We start from the raw sequence: 13801 nt of genomic DNA on the forward strand, positions 1-13801 counted from the left end.
GGGCCTTAGAACAGGGGGTATCAGGGCTGGAAGGGCCTTAGAACAGGGGGTATTAGGGCTGGAAGGGCCTTAGAACAGGGGGTGTCAGCCTGGGAGGGCCTGAGAACAGGGGGTGTCAGGGCTGGAAGGGCCTTAGACAGGGGGTGTCAGGGCTGGGGGGGCCTTAAAATGGGGTGTCAGCCTGGGAGGGCCTTAGAGCAGGGGTGTCAGGGCTGGGAGGGCCTTAGAACAGTGGGTGTCAGCCTGGGAGGGCCTTAGAACAGGGAGTGTCAGCCTGGGAGGGCCTGAGAACGGGGTGTCAGGGCTGGAAGGGCCTTAGAACAGGGGGTATCAGGGCTGGAAGGGCCTTAGAACAGGGGGTATTAGGGCTGGAAGGGCCTTAGAACAGGGGGTGTCAGCCTGGGAGGGCCTGAGAACAGGGGGTGTCAGCCTGGGAGGGCCTGAGAACAGGAGGTATTAGGGCTGGGGACATCCTAGAACAGGGGTGTCAGCGCTGGGGGGTGTCCTTAGAATAGAGAACCTCTCCCATCAAAGGAAAAAGGAGAGTAAAGCTCTTCCAGTACACACTTAGTCCGGCAAACAAACGCCTGTGTTGGGCATTTCCAAAAGGCTTGTTTCTCCCTCGGCCCCCGAGCCTTCCCCTTGGTCAGGAGGCGGCTGACGGCCTCCATCCCGAGGCCTCTCAAGCCTCACTTGCCCCCACAGGGCTTCACGCTGTGGCCGTGGCCCTGCCTCGGGCTCCTCGGACACCCCCTTGCCCCTTGCTCGCAGCTCCGTCCATCCAGGCCTCCCCGGATTCGCTCCGCCACTCCCCAGGCGAGGCCGAGTCCGCTTCCTTTTTATCCTTCGCCGCCTCTTAGGATCCGTACGAAGTCTCGATTCTGAGGTCGGGGCTGGGCGGGGGTGGCAGGCCGGGGTCGCCCCGCTGAGCGGTGTGTGAAGCCAGGCCAGGGCGCAGGGCCTCCCGTCTTCAGGCCTTTCTCCCCACTGAGCCCGCTTTCCGCAGAGCCGCCCCCGTCGGGTTTAGCGGCCCCCCCGGCCTGATCCCCGTTTTCTCGGCCCTTTCAGGATGAAGGACCTGCGGGTGCAGACATTCAGCATCCACTTTGGGTTCAAGAATAAGTTCCTGGCCAGTGACGTGGTCTTCGCCACGACGTCGCTGCTGGAGAGCATCGAGAAGGACGCCTCGGGGACGGACAACTTCATTAGGGCGTTGGACAGTCTGTCCAGGTACGGCGGAGGGCCGACCCGGATTCTGTGGCCGGCGACCCTCAGCCCCAAAGTAGCCTCCCGTCTCTGGGCCTGGCTCTATCCCCTGAGCCACCCGGCTGCCTTGGAGGGTTACAGTTTGTAATGGTGGAGAGAACAGTGCGAGCAGGCCGTCGAGGGCCGCTGCTGCCCCTCTCCGGGTGTCCCTGGTGCTTCCTCGGCACTGTGCGCCCCACAGCGCCTTCCCGAGGGGCTCCCCACCACGGAGCCCATTCCTCAGGGGCTCGGGGAAGGGGCAGAGCAGCCTTTCACAGAGGGGACCCGGAGGCCTGGGCAGCCCGCCATGATCTCACCTTGAAAGGAGAGGAATTCTGGGAGGGGGCTGCGGGGCTCAAGCTGGGCCAGAAGGGCTCAGAGGCATCCCAGAGCCCGGGGCAGGGAAGGGTGGTGAGGGAGAGGCCGGGAGCCTCCGTTTCCTCCCTTGTGAAAAGAGGAGGTTGGGCAGGAGCAGCCCTCGATTCTCTGGCCCTGTGGCCGGGAGAGGCGGCCTGGGGGGCCCAGGGGAGCCCCCTCCCCTCCCAGGCTGCCCTTCCTCTGCTCTGGCTCTGTCTGGGACGGCCATAGCGGGGAGCTCCCGGAGAGCAGGGGCTGCCTTTGCCCTCGCCTGCCCCCTGGGGGGGCCGAGGCGGACCCACACCCTTTCCTCTCCCTGCAGGAGTAACCTGGAGCAGCTCTACCAGGGCCTGGAGCTGGCCAAGAAGCAGCTGCGGGCCATCCACCAGACTGTGGCCAGCTGCATCTGCACCAACCTCGTCATCTCCCAGGGGCCCTTCCTCTACTGCTACCTCATGGAGGTGGGTGGCCTGGCCGGGCCTTGCTCTGCCCAGGGCCGCCGCCTCCACTGAGCTCTCCGTCCTGTCTCCTCCTCAGGGCACGCCCGACGTCAAGCTGTTCTCCAAGCCCGCCTCCCTCGGCCTGCTCAGCAAGTACCTGTTGCAGTCCTTCGTTTGCTCTGTGAGTAAGGCTGGGGAGATACAGGGCAGATACAGAGTTGGGGAGGCGATGAACAGCAGCACTCCGGGCATGGCAGAGAGCTGGAGCAAATGTCTGGAGGTGGGAAATGGAGGGTAGCGTTTGAAGAATTCCAAGGAGGCCAGTGGCTCTGGATCACACACTGTGTCTGGGGAAAGGAAGTCTTGAGAGGAGCTGCCAAAGAGTGGACTTCATTTTGATCCTGGAGGAAAGAGGGAGCCACAGGGGCGACTGAGCAGGGGAGAGCCGTGGTCAGAGCTGAGTATTAGAAAAAATCACTTTGGCAGCTGAATGGAGGCAGGGAGAGCCTTGGGGCAGGAGGACCAGTCAGTCCCTGGAGAAGTGATGAGGGCCTAAATCAGAGGGGCGCCCGGGGGAGTGGAGAGAAGGGGGTGCATGTGTAGAGTGAGGAAGAGTGAGGGCTACAGGGAGGAGGAGGGGCGGCACGTCCCTCACCGGAATAACAATTAGTCAACATTTCTACGGCGCTTACTGTGTGCCATGCTCCGAGCTGTGTCTTTTACAAATATTTTCTCACTTGATCTCCACAACGACCCTGGGGGGTGGGTGCCATTATTATTATTGTCCCCACTTTACAGACAAGGAAACTGAGGCAGTGGGCTAAGTGAGCTGGCAGGTGTCTGAGGATGGGGGTTCTTTAGCCATTCAGCCACGGCCTTCGCCTGTCGATGGTGGACGGCTCTGCTGCGGCTCTCGGGGCCCCCCGAGTCTCGCTGTTTCTGTTCCGTTTCCAAATGCTGATCTAAGATAGCAGGGAGCAGGAGAAGGTGCACGAGGGGGAGGGGCTGGATCTCCCCTACAGTTCTGGAATGGATCTGCCAAGAACTGGTCGTGGCCGGCCGGACGGCCTTGGAGGCCTGCCTGGGAAGAGAGGCGTCTCCACCTGCCTCACGGCCCCGCTCGTGCCGGGGGCGCAGGCTGCCCACAGGCTCCCTCCTTCCGGCTAGTGTGACCTCAGAAGCCCTTCTTGGGTGCTTCCTCACGTAGCCTAGGTTTGGGGGTCCCCTCGGGGTCCTTTTGGGGACCAGCCTCCTCCCAGAGAGCGATGACCTCCAAGGTCCCTCCAGCTCTGGGATGCTGCAACATTCAGAGATTCCTCCACAGTTTGACCACAGACAGCGCCCAGTATTCTGGGTCGGAGTCTCGGGGCAGCGGCCTGAGCATGCTATGGGTGTGGACACGTGAATGTGGGGACGTGGCCGGAGGAAGGGAGCTGACCGCCGGCACGGCTGTGAGAAGGGAAGCTTTCACAGCGGCCGTGGGAGGGAGCGCGGCTGCCACCTGCGCTCGGCTCCTCACCAACAAAGCAGAAAGGAGAAGAATTGTAGTTGGAGGAGAGGCTGCCTCTCCGCCCCAGCCAGGAGCTGGTGGCTTTGGTTTCACCGATCCGAGGCGGGAGAAGATGGAGGCATCTCGGGGGATCTCGGTCGTCCCCCTCCCCAAGAGAGGCCAGGCCAGCGGGAAGCTAATCCCAGCGTGAGGAGAGCCTTCCCTCGGCCATCTTCCTCCCGGGTAGTTTCTGGTGGTGGCACCTCACGGCTCCTTCAGTCCAAGCACCTGCACCTACGGAAACCGGGGTCCCAGGAGGCCCCGAAGGCTGCCCGTGATCCCCCAGAGCTGGGCTCGGGCCATGACCCTCGCTGAAGGCGAACAAGGGGAACATGGGAAGAATGGGCTGGAAGATCCGAGACCAACGATCTGCAGAGCACTTGGAAGCGTGGCGCTTGTCCATCTGCGGATGCTCCTCTTCCTGAGTCTCCTCTCGGCCCACCATTGCCAGAGCAGCAGGGACCGCGCTGGGTGAGGGCAGAAGAGGGCAACGTCCCCCCTTCTGGCTGGGGGTCACGGAGGAGCCGTCGCCCCTGGACGGGGGCGGGAGTTCAGCACACGGATTCCCAGGGCCTGCGCTGAGTGGGGCCGGGGGGGCCCGCTGTCCACAGACAATGCCACGCCCTCGGGGCTAGGGGAGCCCCCCCCCCCATCTGCCTCCAGCTCGCCTCCACTCGGCCCCTGCTAAACGGTGCCCCGAACGCCTTCGTTTTCTCCTTGACGCCGTGGCCGGCTTCCAGCGCTGGAGCTTCCCATCGTGATCCGAGCCCTCGGCATTCCCAGAACCCAGTTAGTGCCTACACTGTGCCAGGTTTAATAACTCCTGGTTCCTGCCCTCCCTGGGCTCGAAAATCTAGTATTAAGAAGCCTTAAGCCAAGTGGAGACCCTTTGGAGACCCTTGAGTGAGGGCTCGGGTTCAGATTCTGCCTCTGCTCCTCAGTTACTTGGGTGGCCTCCATCTCCTTGGCTCGCTGTCCTCTTCATTAAAAGGAAGGCCTTGGCCTCGGCGGCCCCGGAGGTCCCTTCCCACTCTAGATAGTGGCTCCTGCGCCCCATGATTCTGGAGCGCCCTTCCAGCTCGGAAGTTCCCGAATCTCCCCACCTCTTGCACAGATCAGTCTTCAGAGGATGGTGGGTGGCCCCGGAGCATGCTAGGCGTGCCCACAGGTCTGGCTGAAGCCCAAGGGGGAAGGTTGACGCTGGCCTGGGGGAGCCCGGTGAGGCTTTCGGAGGAGGAGGCGTTGGAGTGGACGCATGGGGAGGAGACGAGGAGGAGGTCAGTAACCGAGGGACCGCTGTGCCTTGCAGACCAAGAACAAGCGTTGTAAGCTGCTGCCCCTGGTGATGGCGGCCCCGATGAGCGTGGAGCACGGCACCATGATCGTGGTGGGGATCCCCCCGGAGACGGAGAGCTCCGACAAGAAGAAGTGAGTGGCCCTTCGTCCTTGCTGCCTTTGAGGCCTGCTGTGGGAAGCCTCGGCTCCCTGGGGAGACCGTGGGGCCGGGAGGGAGCCGGGCGAGGCGGGCCTTTGGGCTGACCGAGGCCTTCCCGTAATTCCTTTCTGTGAGACACCTGAGGATACCTCGGCCCGGAAGGGGCCCTTCTCCTGCCCACATCCCCAGCCCCGAGGGCAGGGCCCCATCGAGATTCGGCCTGTCCCAGAGAAGATGGTGGGGGCTAAAGCGAGGCAGAACACGAGAGGCCACCTGGGGCCTGTTGGCCCATTTTGTAGATTCAAAAACCAAGTCCCAGAGAGGGGACGGGCTTTTCAGCGTCAGTGGGGGCGGTCGGTGGGTGGCTCCAGACCGGGGAGCCTTTACCAGTGCTCTTTCCTTTATCCCAGGTGTCCCTCCTGGGGCCCACCTGCCCAGGAGGCACCGACTGGCCCGTTCACTGACCCCAGCGCTGGGGGGAGGGAGCTGAGATGGGCCATCTTAGGCTGCCTCTCCTTGACCAGGAAGCCCTCCACACAAGGAAGGGGGCTTCACTTACTCGGGTGTCACCCCATTGGGCCGTTCACCAGCCGCTCTGCACCCATGGGGGGTGGGAAGATGGAGGATGGGGCTGGAGGGTGCCCACTTCCTGCCTAGTCCTTGGGTGGGGAGGAGCAGGATCGAGCCGCGGGGCCCACGGAGGAAGCCAAGGGCAGCCCTCGAAGACCCTGGGGCAGGAGGGGACGCCTCGGGCCTGGTACCCAGTGGGAACCCTCACCCAGCGGGGCCACCCCTTGTCTTCCAGCTTTTTTGGGAGAGCGTTTGAGAAGGCGGCCGAGAGCACCAGCTCCAGAACTCTGCACAACCATTTTGACATGTCTGGTAAGAACTTTTCCCTTCCTGCCTCCACACGGCTCTTTAGTGACCTTTGGGAGTCAGCCCAGCCTCCAGAATCTTCAGACAAAACCCGTGGTCAGGAGGGGCGCTGGGAGGGCCAAGGGACTGCCCGGCCACTCGACTGCTGCCCAGGTCCCCCTCCACCCCACGAAAGAAGCCCTGCGAGGCAGACAGGGTGAGGGCTGTGAGAAAAGCCATCCCGAGAGAAAGGAGGACTGAGAGCAGGGAGGCCCCTGGAGGGGAGAGGCCGGGAGACTGAAGGCCACAGAGTGTCTTTGCCCCCACTGGCTGTCCGCTTCCCACCCTGAGTGAGTGTGCTCAGCCTCAGGAAGGTCCTCCAAGCTTCCCTTAGCCTCGGCTTCCTCATCTGTAAAATGGGAGCTCTTGGATTTAAACTCCCTGCCTTACCGTGTCGGTGTGAGGAGGGAGCCTTGTCAGGCACAAAGCACCCCAGGAAGGAGGACATCCGTTCTGGGCTCCCCCCGGCTCTGACACCCCCGTTCTAAGTAAGGCCCCTCTCGTGCCAGCCCTTTCTAATCTCAGCCCCCGGCTCCTTCAGCAGACCAGGACGGGGTGGCCTCGTCTTTCCTTTGAAGAAAAGCCACACCAAGAACCAGCTTGCTCCTGGGTCTGAGAGCTGGCACAGAGCATGGCAGGGGGTGCCCAGGAGCCAGCAGCCATTTTGGGGGCTCTTGCACGACTTGGGTACTGACTGCCTTTTTCATGCCCTCAGTCCCTTCTGGGCCACCTGCAGGACTGGGCTTGGTTTGGCTTGTGCACTCTTATGTGGACTGGCCCAAGGCAGGTTCTGAGGCTGTTCCCCAGGAGGGGCCGATTCTGGGCTGCTGCCATGGAGCGAATTTAGCCCTCTGCCAGGGAGGTCTGTAGGGCACTGCTCAGGCTGCCTTTACTGCCTCTTTAACAATGTCTTCTTTACGAAAGAGCAGAGAGAGAGAGAGGAGAGAGGAGAGAGAGATGAGAGAAAGGGAGAGAGAGAGAGAGAAAGAGGTGAGAGAGATGAAGGGAGACAGGAGAGAGGCAGAAAGAGAGGAGAAAGAGACAGAGAAGAGAGATGAGAGAAAGGGAGGAGAGAGACGGGGAGAGAGAGAGGAGAGAGAAGAGAGACAGAGAGATAGAGAAGGAGAGAGACAGAGAGAGAAGAGAGAGAGAGAGAGAGAGAAAGGGGGAGAGAGAAAGGTGAGAGAGATGAAGGGAGACAGAGGAGAGAGAGAGAGATGAGAGAGACAAAAGGAGAGAGAGAAGAGACAGGGAAGTAGAGAGAGGAGAGAGAGAAGGAGAGAGATGAGAGAAAGGGAGCGAGCAGGGAGGCAGAGGGGACAAGGGGACAAAAGGAGAGAATCTGTTCCACCCATTCCCGTTGGCGGCTTGGGGCATCGGCTGGGCCTTCCTGGGCTCCTTTTCCCTGTGATCATCAGGGCTCTGTGGCCGCTGCTTTGTCAGCAGATGGGGCATGGGCGGGGGTGGCACAGGGAAGCGGGGGAAGGATCTGCCCCAGGGCCCTGGGTCCAGCCCAGGCTTTGCTCCTTCGTGGCGGGGGTCCTCAGTGTTGCCCGGTGTCAAATGAGAGCCTCCAGGCCCTTCTCTTTACCAGCTGGTTCTCTCCCTCCTCTCAGCCTGGCTTCCCCCCGTGTTGTCAGACCAACGCTGCAGCTCCCACAGATGGGGGGACGGACTAGGGGGCCAGAGTATGCCCGTGGCCCCGGGGCACTAGGGACCATTGCTGGGGGGGTCCGAGATGCCTGCCCGTCTCCCGAATGTGGTTTTTGGGCCAGGAATCGGGGTTCTCTCGCCCTCACCCACTTTCTCGCCTGCTAACTCGGTGTTCTCTGCCCCATGCAGTCATTGAGCTCAAGGTGGAGGACCGGGGCAAGTTCCTGGATGCGCTGATCTCTCTGCTCTCCTGAGGGTGAGTGCCCAGGGGTGGGGGGGCCTTGCCCGTTGGGTCAGCTGCCCAAGTGGGAACAGCCTCGAGGGCCGGCCATCTTGGAAGGCCCAGCACGAGGCTAACACCTTGCCATTCGTAATAGGGCCATTACTTTTGGGCCAGACGGTCCCGTCCCCCCAGCGGCCCAGCCGCACACGGCTGCCCTCTCAACGCTCGGTCTTTGAGTGACGTTTCCAAGGCAGAGTAGAGGCTCCTGTGCCCGGCGGGCCTGGGGGGAGGCCTCGACCCCAGCCTGGTGCTCCCTGCCTGAGTGTCCCGGGATGGTCAGTAAGTCCCCTTCCTGAGGCCGGAGGGCCGGAAGCAGCATCGTCGGTGGGAGCGCGGAGGCTTCCCCGAGGACTTCGCTTTTATTGTGGCCTCCCCAGGGAGGGAGGCGCCACTACGGCCCCCATTTTATTTTATTGGTCCATCAATTTTGCCGAGCCGCTCTTTATTTTTATTCACTTTTTAATGGCATTGAATTTTTCCCTCATTATACATGGCATTGAATTTTTCCCTCATTATACATGGCATTGAATTTATTTTTTTAATGTTTTTAATAACCCTCGCCTTCCGTCTTGGAATCAATACTGAGTATCGGTGCTAAGGCAGAAGAGCAGTCACAGCTAGGCAATGGGGGTCAAGTGACTTGCCCAGGGTCACCCAGCTGGGAAGTGTCTGAGGACTACCCAGGACCTCCCGTCTCTGGGCCTGGTGCTCTATCCACTGAGCTACCCAGCTGTCCCCTCCAACCTTTTTAAAAGCATTTTGAGACGCAGATGTCCCCATTTTAGAGACCAGGAACCCCAGGCAAAAGGAAGCCGTCCAATGCTCAGCTCCCACCAGTAGTGAGTGTATGAGGCAGGATCAGAACTCGGATCTCCTGGGCTCTGCGTCCAGAGGAGGACATGGCCAGGCCCAGAGAAACGAAGGGACGTGCCTGAGGTCACCCAGTGGGCATCCGCGCCGAGTCACCGTCCCCCTGCCTCGGGCAAAGACTCCTCTGAGCTGGGCTGGGCCTGCCTGGAAAAGGCCGGAGGGATGGCCTGAGAGGCCCCTCGGAGCGGTCAGAACCCAGCCACGTCCAAGCAGAAGGGCCAGAGCGACTGTTTGTGTCCAGGGGCTCTCGTAGATGAAGGTCCGATCAGATGGGGCCGTGCGGGGCACTGAGGAGTGCAGAGGGAGCCCCCCACCTCTGCCCCGGGGCTCCCCCCCACTTCCCAGGAGCTCCAGGGAGGGGCCCCCTGTCACAAGGAGGCTCTCTGGGCCTCACATTCAGGCCAGCTGGGCGCCTCCCCTCTGCGGCCTCAGTCCTCCTCCTCATCCGTCCCTCACGGGGAGGTTGTGGAGGCCAGATGAGATACGTGAGGCCCTTCGCCGCGGCTCTGGGGCGCCCCAATGGACATCTGGCCCACTGTCAGGCCTGTGGGGGGCTCTGGCCGTCCTCGCTGACCGCCCGCTGGGCACCAACGTGATCCGTCTGGTGGTGGGAGCAGACTTGGGGGCGGCCTCGAGGGATTCCGCCTGGCCGCGGGGCAGGACTGCAGCCCCCCGAGGACAGCCGTCCAAAAGCTGAATGACCGGTTGGCTCTGGGCTGCAGATGGACACGGTGGTCCGGCTCGGACTAGAGGGGCCCTCGGACCTCAGACTCCCAGGCACCCCCCCACCCCTGGGCCCAGCTTCCCCCCCAGAAAATGAGGAGGTTGACCAGCTGCTGAGGCTCCTCTTCTTCCCCCCGTGGCCGGCCGGCACCGCCTCTGAGTCTGGGAGCGGCCCAGGGGAGCAGGGTGTGTGGTGGTGTGTGCCAGGGCAGGACCTGAACCCAGGCCTCCCTGACTCCCCCGCCGGCTCCCTCTGCGCTCCGGCACCCTGATGCCGTGTTTCCTGGGGGGCCTCCTCCATCCATCCAGGCAGGGAGGGAGCGCTCAGGAAGCACCTTCTGTGTGACCTTCAGTCAAAAGAATGAATGAAACGTCCTGCTCGAAAACTGCCCCTCAGGGCCTCCCCACCCTTCAGGACCTGGTGAAATGGGGTGCTGCGCCCCGTCTCTGGGCCTGCTGCTTAATCCCTTTTTCTTCTCTCCCTTCAGCTTCGGGATTTTCCACACCGGGATCGACTGTAAATAGTGGCTCCCCGTCGGCGGTGCCCTTACAGACTGCTTGTAAATTATTTGTGAGATTTTAGCTGGGGACAGGCCGGGGAGCCTGTCTAAGCAATAAAGCGCCCCCTCGGGGCTCGGCTCCCCTCTTTTCATTCCTTTCCCATAAAGCCCAGCGGCTCTCTTGGCGGTCTGTGGGGAGCCCCCGGCCAAGGACGGCCCCTTTCGGCTTTCCCACAGCCAGGCCAGGCTGCTGCATTCGCGGGTGCAGGCCGAGGCCTGGCCGAGATCCAGGAGCCTCCGTGGGGCCCGCCTTCCCCTCTGACCCAGGCCTGCTGGGGGTGTCGCCGTACCCCGAAGGGGCCGAATTTTCAGGATCCGCAGCCGGTGATCCGTCCTGGGAAAGCACAGCCAGACTGGTGACGGAGGGCCGCTCGGCCAGCCTCCCCCATGTGCGTGCGGGCCTGCGCCGGGACCCAGATACCAGCCGCCGCTGCCCAGACCGAGGCCTCCCTTAGGGCGGAGAGGCAGGAGCCGGCCCTGCTTACCTCCTCCCTCTTCGGGCCTCTGTCTCCCTGTCAGATCTGCCTCAGTTTCCTCATTTTCAGACGGGGGAGGGGTGTCCTCCCAGCACTGACTCCCTCCTGCCATGGCGGCTTAGACCAAAGGAGAGCCTGTGGGTGAAGTCCTTGTAGATGCCAACATGGGGGAGACTGAGGCCTCCCTGCCTCCTCTGGCCTTCTCGGCACTGGCCTCGTGGGCCGCCATCCTGGGGAGCCCCCCATTGCTGTGGGCGCCCCCAGGGGCCCCTGAGATCAGGGGTGTGTGGAGAGGAGGCCCCAGGAGCCAGCACTGCCCTGGCAGCTGACCCTGGGCCGGGCCTCCCCCAGGAGTGGGGCCTCCAGCCGGGGTGGCCGCCCTTCCTCCTGCCTTCATCTTTGCCCCGGGTGCTCCGCAGGACTCATGCCCGGTACCAGCCTTGGAGCCTCGTCCCGCCGGCTGCCTGGCCTCGCCGCAGCCTCCTCTCCACACCTCTCCCTCCCCTGCCTTCCCTGGTGGTGCTGTCGGCGGCACAGCGTGTTCTCAGCCCGAGGGGGGGTGCCGCAGGGGGGCCTCCACCCTCCCTCCCCGCTCTGCTCCGGGGAATGTGCTGAGCCGTCTTTCCCGAGCGCCTGTGTTTCTAAGCACATTCCTGCGGAGCCTCCTCCGGGCTCCAACCTGGCCCTGGCAAAGGAGGTGCCGCTGCTGGGCTCTGCCAGGGAGTCCCATCACCTGGCCCCCCCGGGCTGTGTGCTCTTGGCCCAGTCACTTCTTCTCAGCCTCGGGTTCCCAGCTAGAGAATGGGGGTGAGGAAACGGCCTCCCTCCCTCCCTCCAGAGCAGTCGTGAGGTGTGCTGGGGACACGCGTTCCTGGGCAAAGGGAGCCCCGAGGAGTCCCCGCGTGAGGCCGGCTGCCAGCGGACAGCCAGAGGGAGGGGATGCCGTGTACTGTGTTGGGGGAGGCCATCCTTGAGGCTTGGCAGTCCTCAGGCCTGCCCCTTCCCTAGCAGGGGGTTCCCCCAGAACTTCCTTGGCCAGCCACAGCTCACCTGCCTTTAGCCGCCCCCCCCCCCCCCCCCGTCTCCCCACCCAGAACCTCCATTCTTGGGGAGCTGGAGTGGGCCTGGTCTGCTGATGGGGTATGGGGGGGCCGGACTCTCCACCTGGCACTGAGAAAGCAGGTGAGGCCCTGAACCCGGCCTGGGATCTGTAAGGGCGTGGCAGTGGGGGTAAGTGACCTGTCCAGGGTCACACAGGCCTCATTTCTTGGGCTGGCTCTTGGGCCACTGAGCTACCCAAGACATGGTCGGTGTGTTTCCTTCTACTCCCACCCCAGAACCCCCATCGCTGCTCCTCCCCCCTCGGGAGGCCAGTCGTGCCCTGGTGAGGGATGGGAGGCCGCCCAAGCCAAGGCCTTTCAGGGCCAGGTGGCCTCTGGTATGTGTGCTTAGAGATGATTTACTCTGACACACTCCCTCCTCTCCTGCCCCTGCTAGCACACAAGCAGGGGCAGCAGAGCAGTTTTCTGCATGGCCTCTTGGTCGGAGCTGCTCTTTCTCCCAGGGTTCGTCCTGAGCCCCTCCAGCGGGTGCTCCTCGGTTTCCTGGGATGGGGGCCCAGAGAGGACACAGCATCATGCCCTGACCAAAAGAGCAGCCAGGGATCCGAATGGAGGGGGCCCCCATAACCAGCCCTGCCCCCGTGCCTTCCTCCTTCCATTCCCACAATGCCCTCCCACGGGCTGCCTCAGCCAGAAAATGGCCAGGAGGATTCCTGGTTCTCTCCTTCCGGCCAGCCTGGGTGCCCGCAAGTCCGGCTTGTCCCAGTGGGAGAGGCGTCGGGGCTGAAGGGAACTAAGGATGCAGATGTAGCTGGAGTGACCCGGGCTTTAAAAGTGGGAAGGGTAAACTGAGGCCCGGGGACGTGGCTTGGAGTGGCCCGCCCCCGGGGGGAGGCGAGGCTGCGGGAAGGTTCCGCACAGGCAGGGCAGGATGGCGCAGGAGTAAGCAAACAGGCCAGGGAACGGAGAAACGTTTTACTGAGCACGCGTTACAGTTACCTTTCCGTGCGGGATGGAGTAAGAAGCGGCTTTCCCTGGGCCCGCCCGGCTCCATCCCGCAACAACCAGGACCACGGCCCCGCCCCGCCCCCTCCCGGGCACCGGCCCTCACCTCTAGGAGGCCCAAGTCAGGAAGGAAGGCGGGAAAGGGGGGCCCCGCCTGACTGCCTGAAGCCCCTCCACCCCCCGCCCCGGGAAGGGGACAGCTGCTGCCCTCCTGGGCAAGGGGCGGAGGGGGCGCTGGTCCAGGGCAGCCGAGCCCGTCCCTGCGCCCAGGGTCTTGGGGCCGCAGCTCAGCAGTGCGAGGCAATCGGCGTCTCAGCGCAGATCCTTTGGAATGAAGGTCCTCCCAGGGGGGGGGGTCCCTCCCCGGGGTGGGCACGGGAAGAAAGAAGAGGGTCTGCGGGCTTCCAGCTAGCCCCGGAGCAGGCTGGAGGGAGGTGCCAAGGCAGACCCCCGAGGGCCGTCCCGGGAGCCGGCCTTAGAAGTCAGCTGTCCCAGACGAGCGCCTCTGCAGACCGGAGGCACCGAGTCCCGCAAAGCGGCAGAACCGCTGCCAGTGGGCTCCACGCCCCGCGCGGGAACGTCTGGAGGGTCCTGAGAGTGACGTCCTCGGTTCCCGTCGCGGATTCCAAAGCGCAGTTAGGTCGCAGAAAAGCAGGAGGGGGGCAGGGGTGGGGGGGAGAAGTCGGGAGCGCGCGCCTTGCCTCCCTCCGCTCCCTCCGGGCCCGCCGGAGCGTGGAGACCGGAGCGTCCGCTCCGTGCCGGCTGCCGGTGCCCGCGCTCAGACGTAGTTCTTCTTGTCGTAGTCGCCCGTGGCCGTGGGCCGGCGCGGGGCCGAGTACTTGACCGGGAAGGGGAGGTCGTCGCGGGCGGCGGCCGAGCAGGCGCCGCAGCAGAGCAGGCCGCCCCCGAGCAGCAGCAGCGCCGCGGCGGCCCAGCCGATGTACAGCGCCGAGCCCATCTCGCGCTTCTGCGATGTGGGCACAGCCGGGCTGTGGAAGTCGCTGATGACGATGTTGACGTACCAGCAGAGCGGCACGAGCGCCAGCAGGCCGCAGAGCACGTAGAGCGAGCCGCCCGCCGCCGCCACCCGCGCCTTGGCCTTGCCGGGCGCCACGCACGTGGTGCACTGCGCGCCCGCCACGCTCACCAGCAGCGCGGCCAAGCCGAGCAGCGCCACGAGCACGGTGAGCGCGCGGCCCGCCTGCACCTCGGCCTTGAGCGCCAGCACC

The 13801-nt window shown here is 63.7% G+C and overlaps 2 protein-coding genes across 2 annotated transcripts in view; one reads left to right on the forward strand and one right to left on the reverse strand.

Annotated features, from left to right (window-relative positions):
• CDC45 (cell division cycle 45) overlaps positions 1–10156 on the forward strand; it is a 29428-nt gene extending 19272 nt beyond the window's left edge. The window contains exons 7-14 of the mRNA XM_044656589.1: positions 706–897; positions 1069–1230; positions 1925–2063; positions 2140–2223; positions 4901–5019; positions 5832–5908; positions 7784–7850; positions 9959–10156. Coding sequence (XP_044512524.1) covers positions 706–897; positions 1069–1230; positions 1925–2063; positions 2140–2223; positions 4901–5019; positions 5832–5908; positions 7784–7848 — 838 coding nt within the window. The 3' untranslated portion in view covers positions 7849–7850; positions 9959–10156. The remainder of the gene's footprint in view (positions 1–705; positions 898–1068; positions 1231–1924; positions 2064–2139; positions 2224–4900; positions 5020–5831; positions 5909–7783; positions 7851–9958) is intronic.
• A 2372-nt stretch (positions 10157–12528) lies between these two features.
• Positions 12529–13801, reverse strand: part of CLDN5 (claudin 5) — a 25151-nt gene continuing 23878 nt past the window's right edge. The window contains exon 4 of the mRNA XM_044656590.1: positions 12529–13800. Coding sequence (XP_044512525.1) covers positions 13351–13800 — 450 coding nt within the window. The 3' untranslated portion in view covers positions 12529–13350. The remainder of the gene's footprint in view (position 13801) is intronic.

Source organism: Gracilinanus agilis, chromosome 1, assembly GCF_016433145.1.
Source record: "Gracilinanus agilis isolate LMUSP501 chromosome 1, AgileGrace, whole genome shotgun sequence".
In the NCBI taxonomy this organism is placed as follows: Eukaryota; Metazoa; Chordata; class Mammalia; order Didelphimorphia; family Didelphidae; genus Gracilinanus; species Gracilinanus agilis.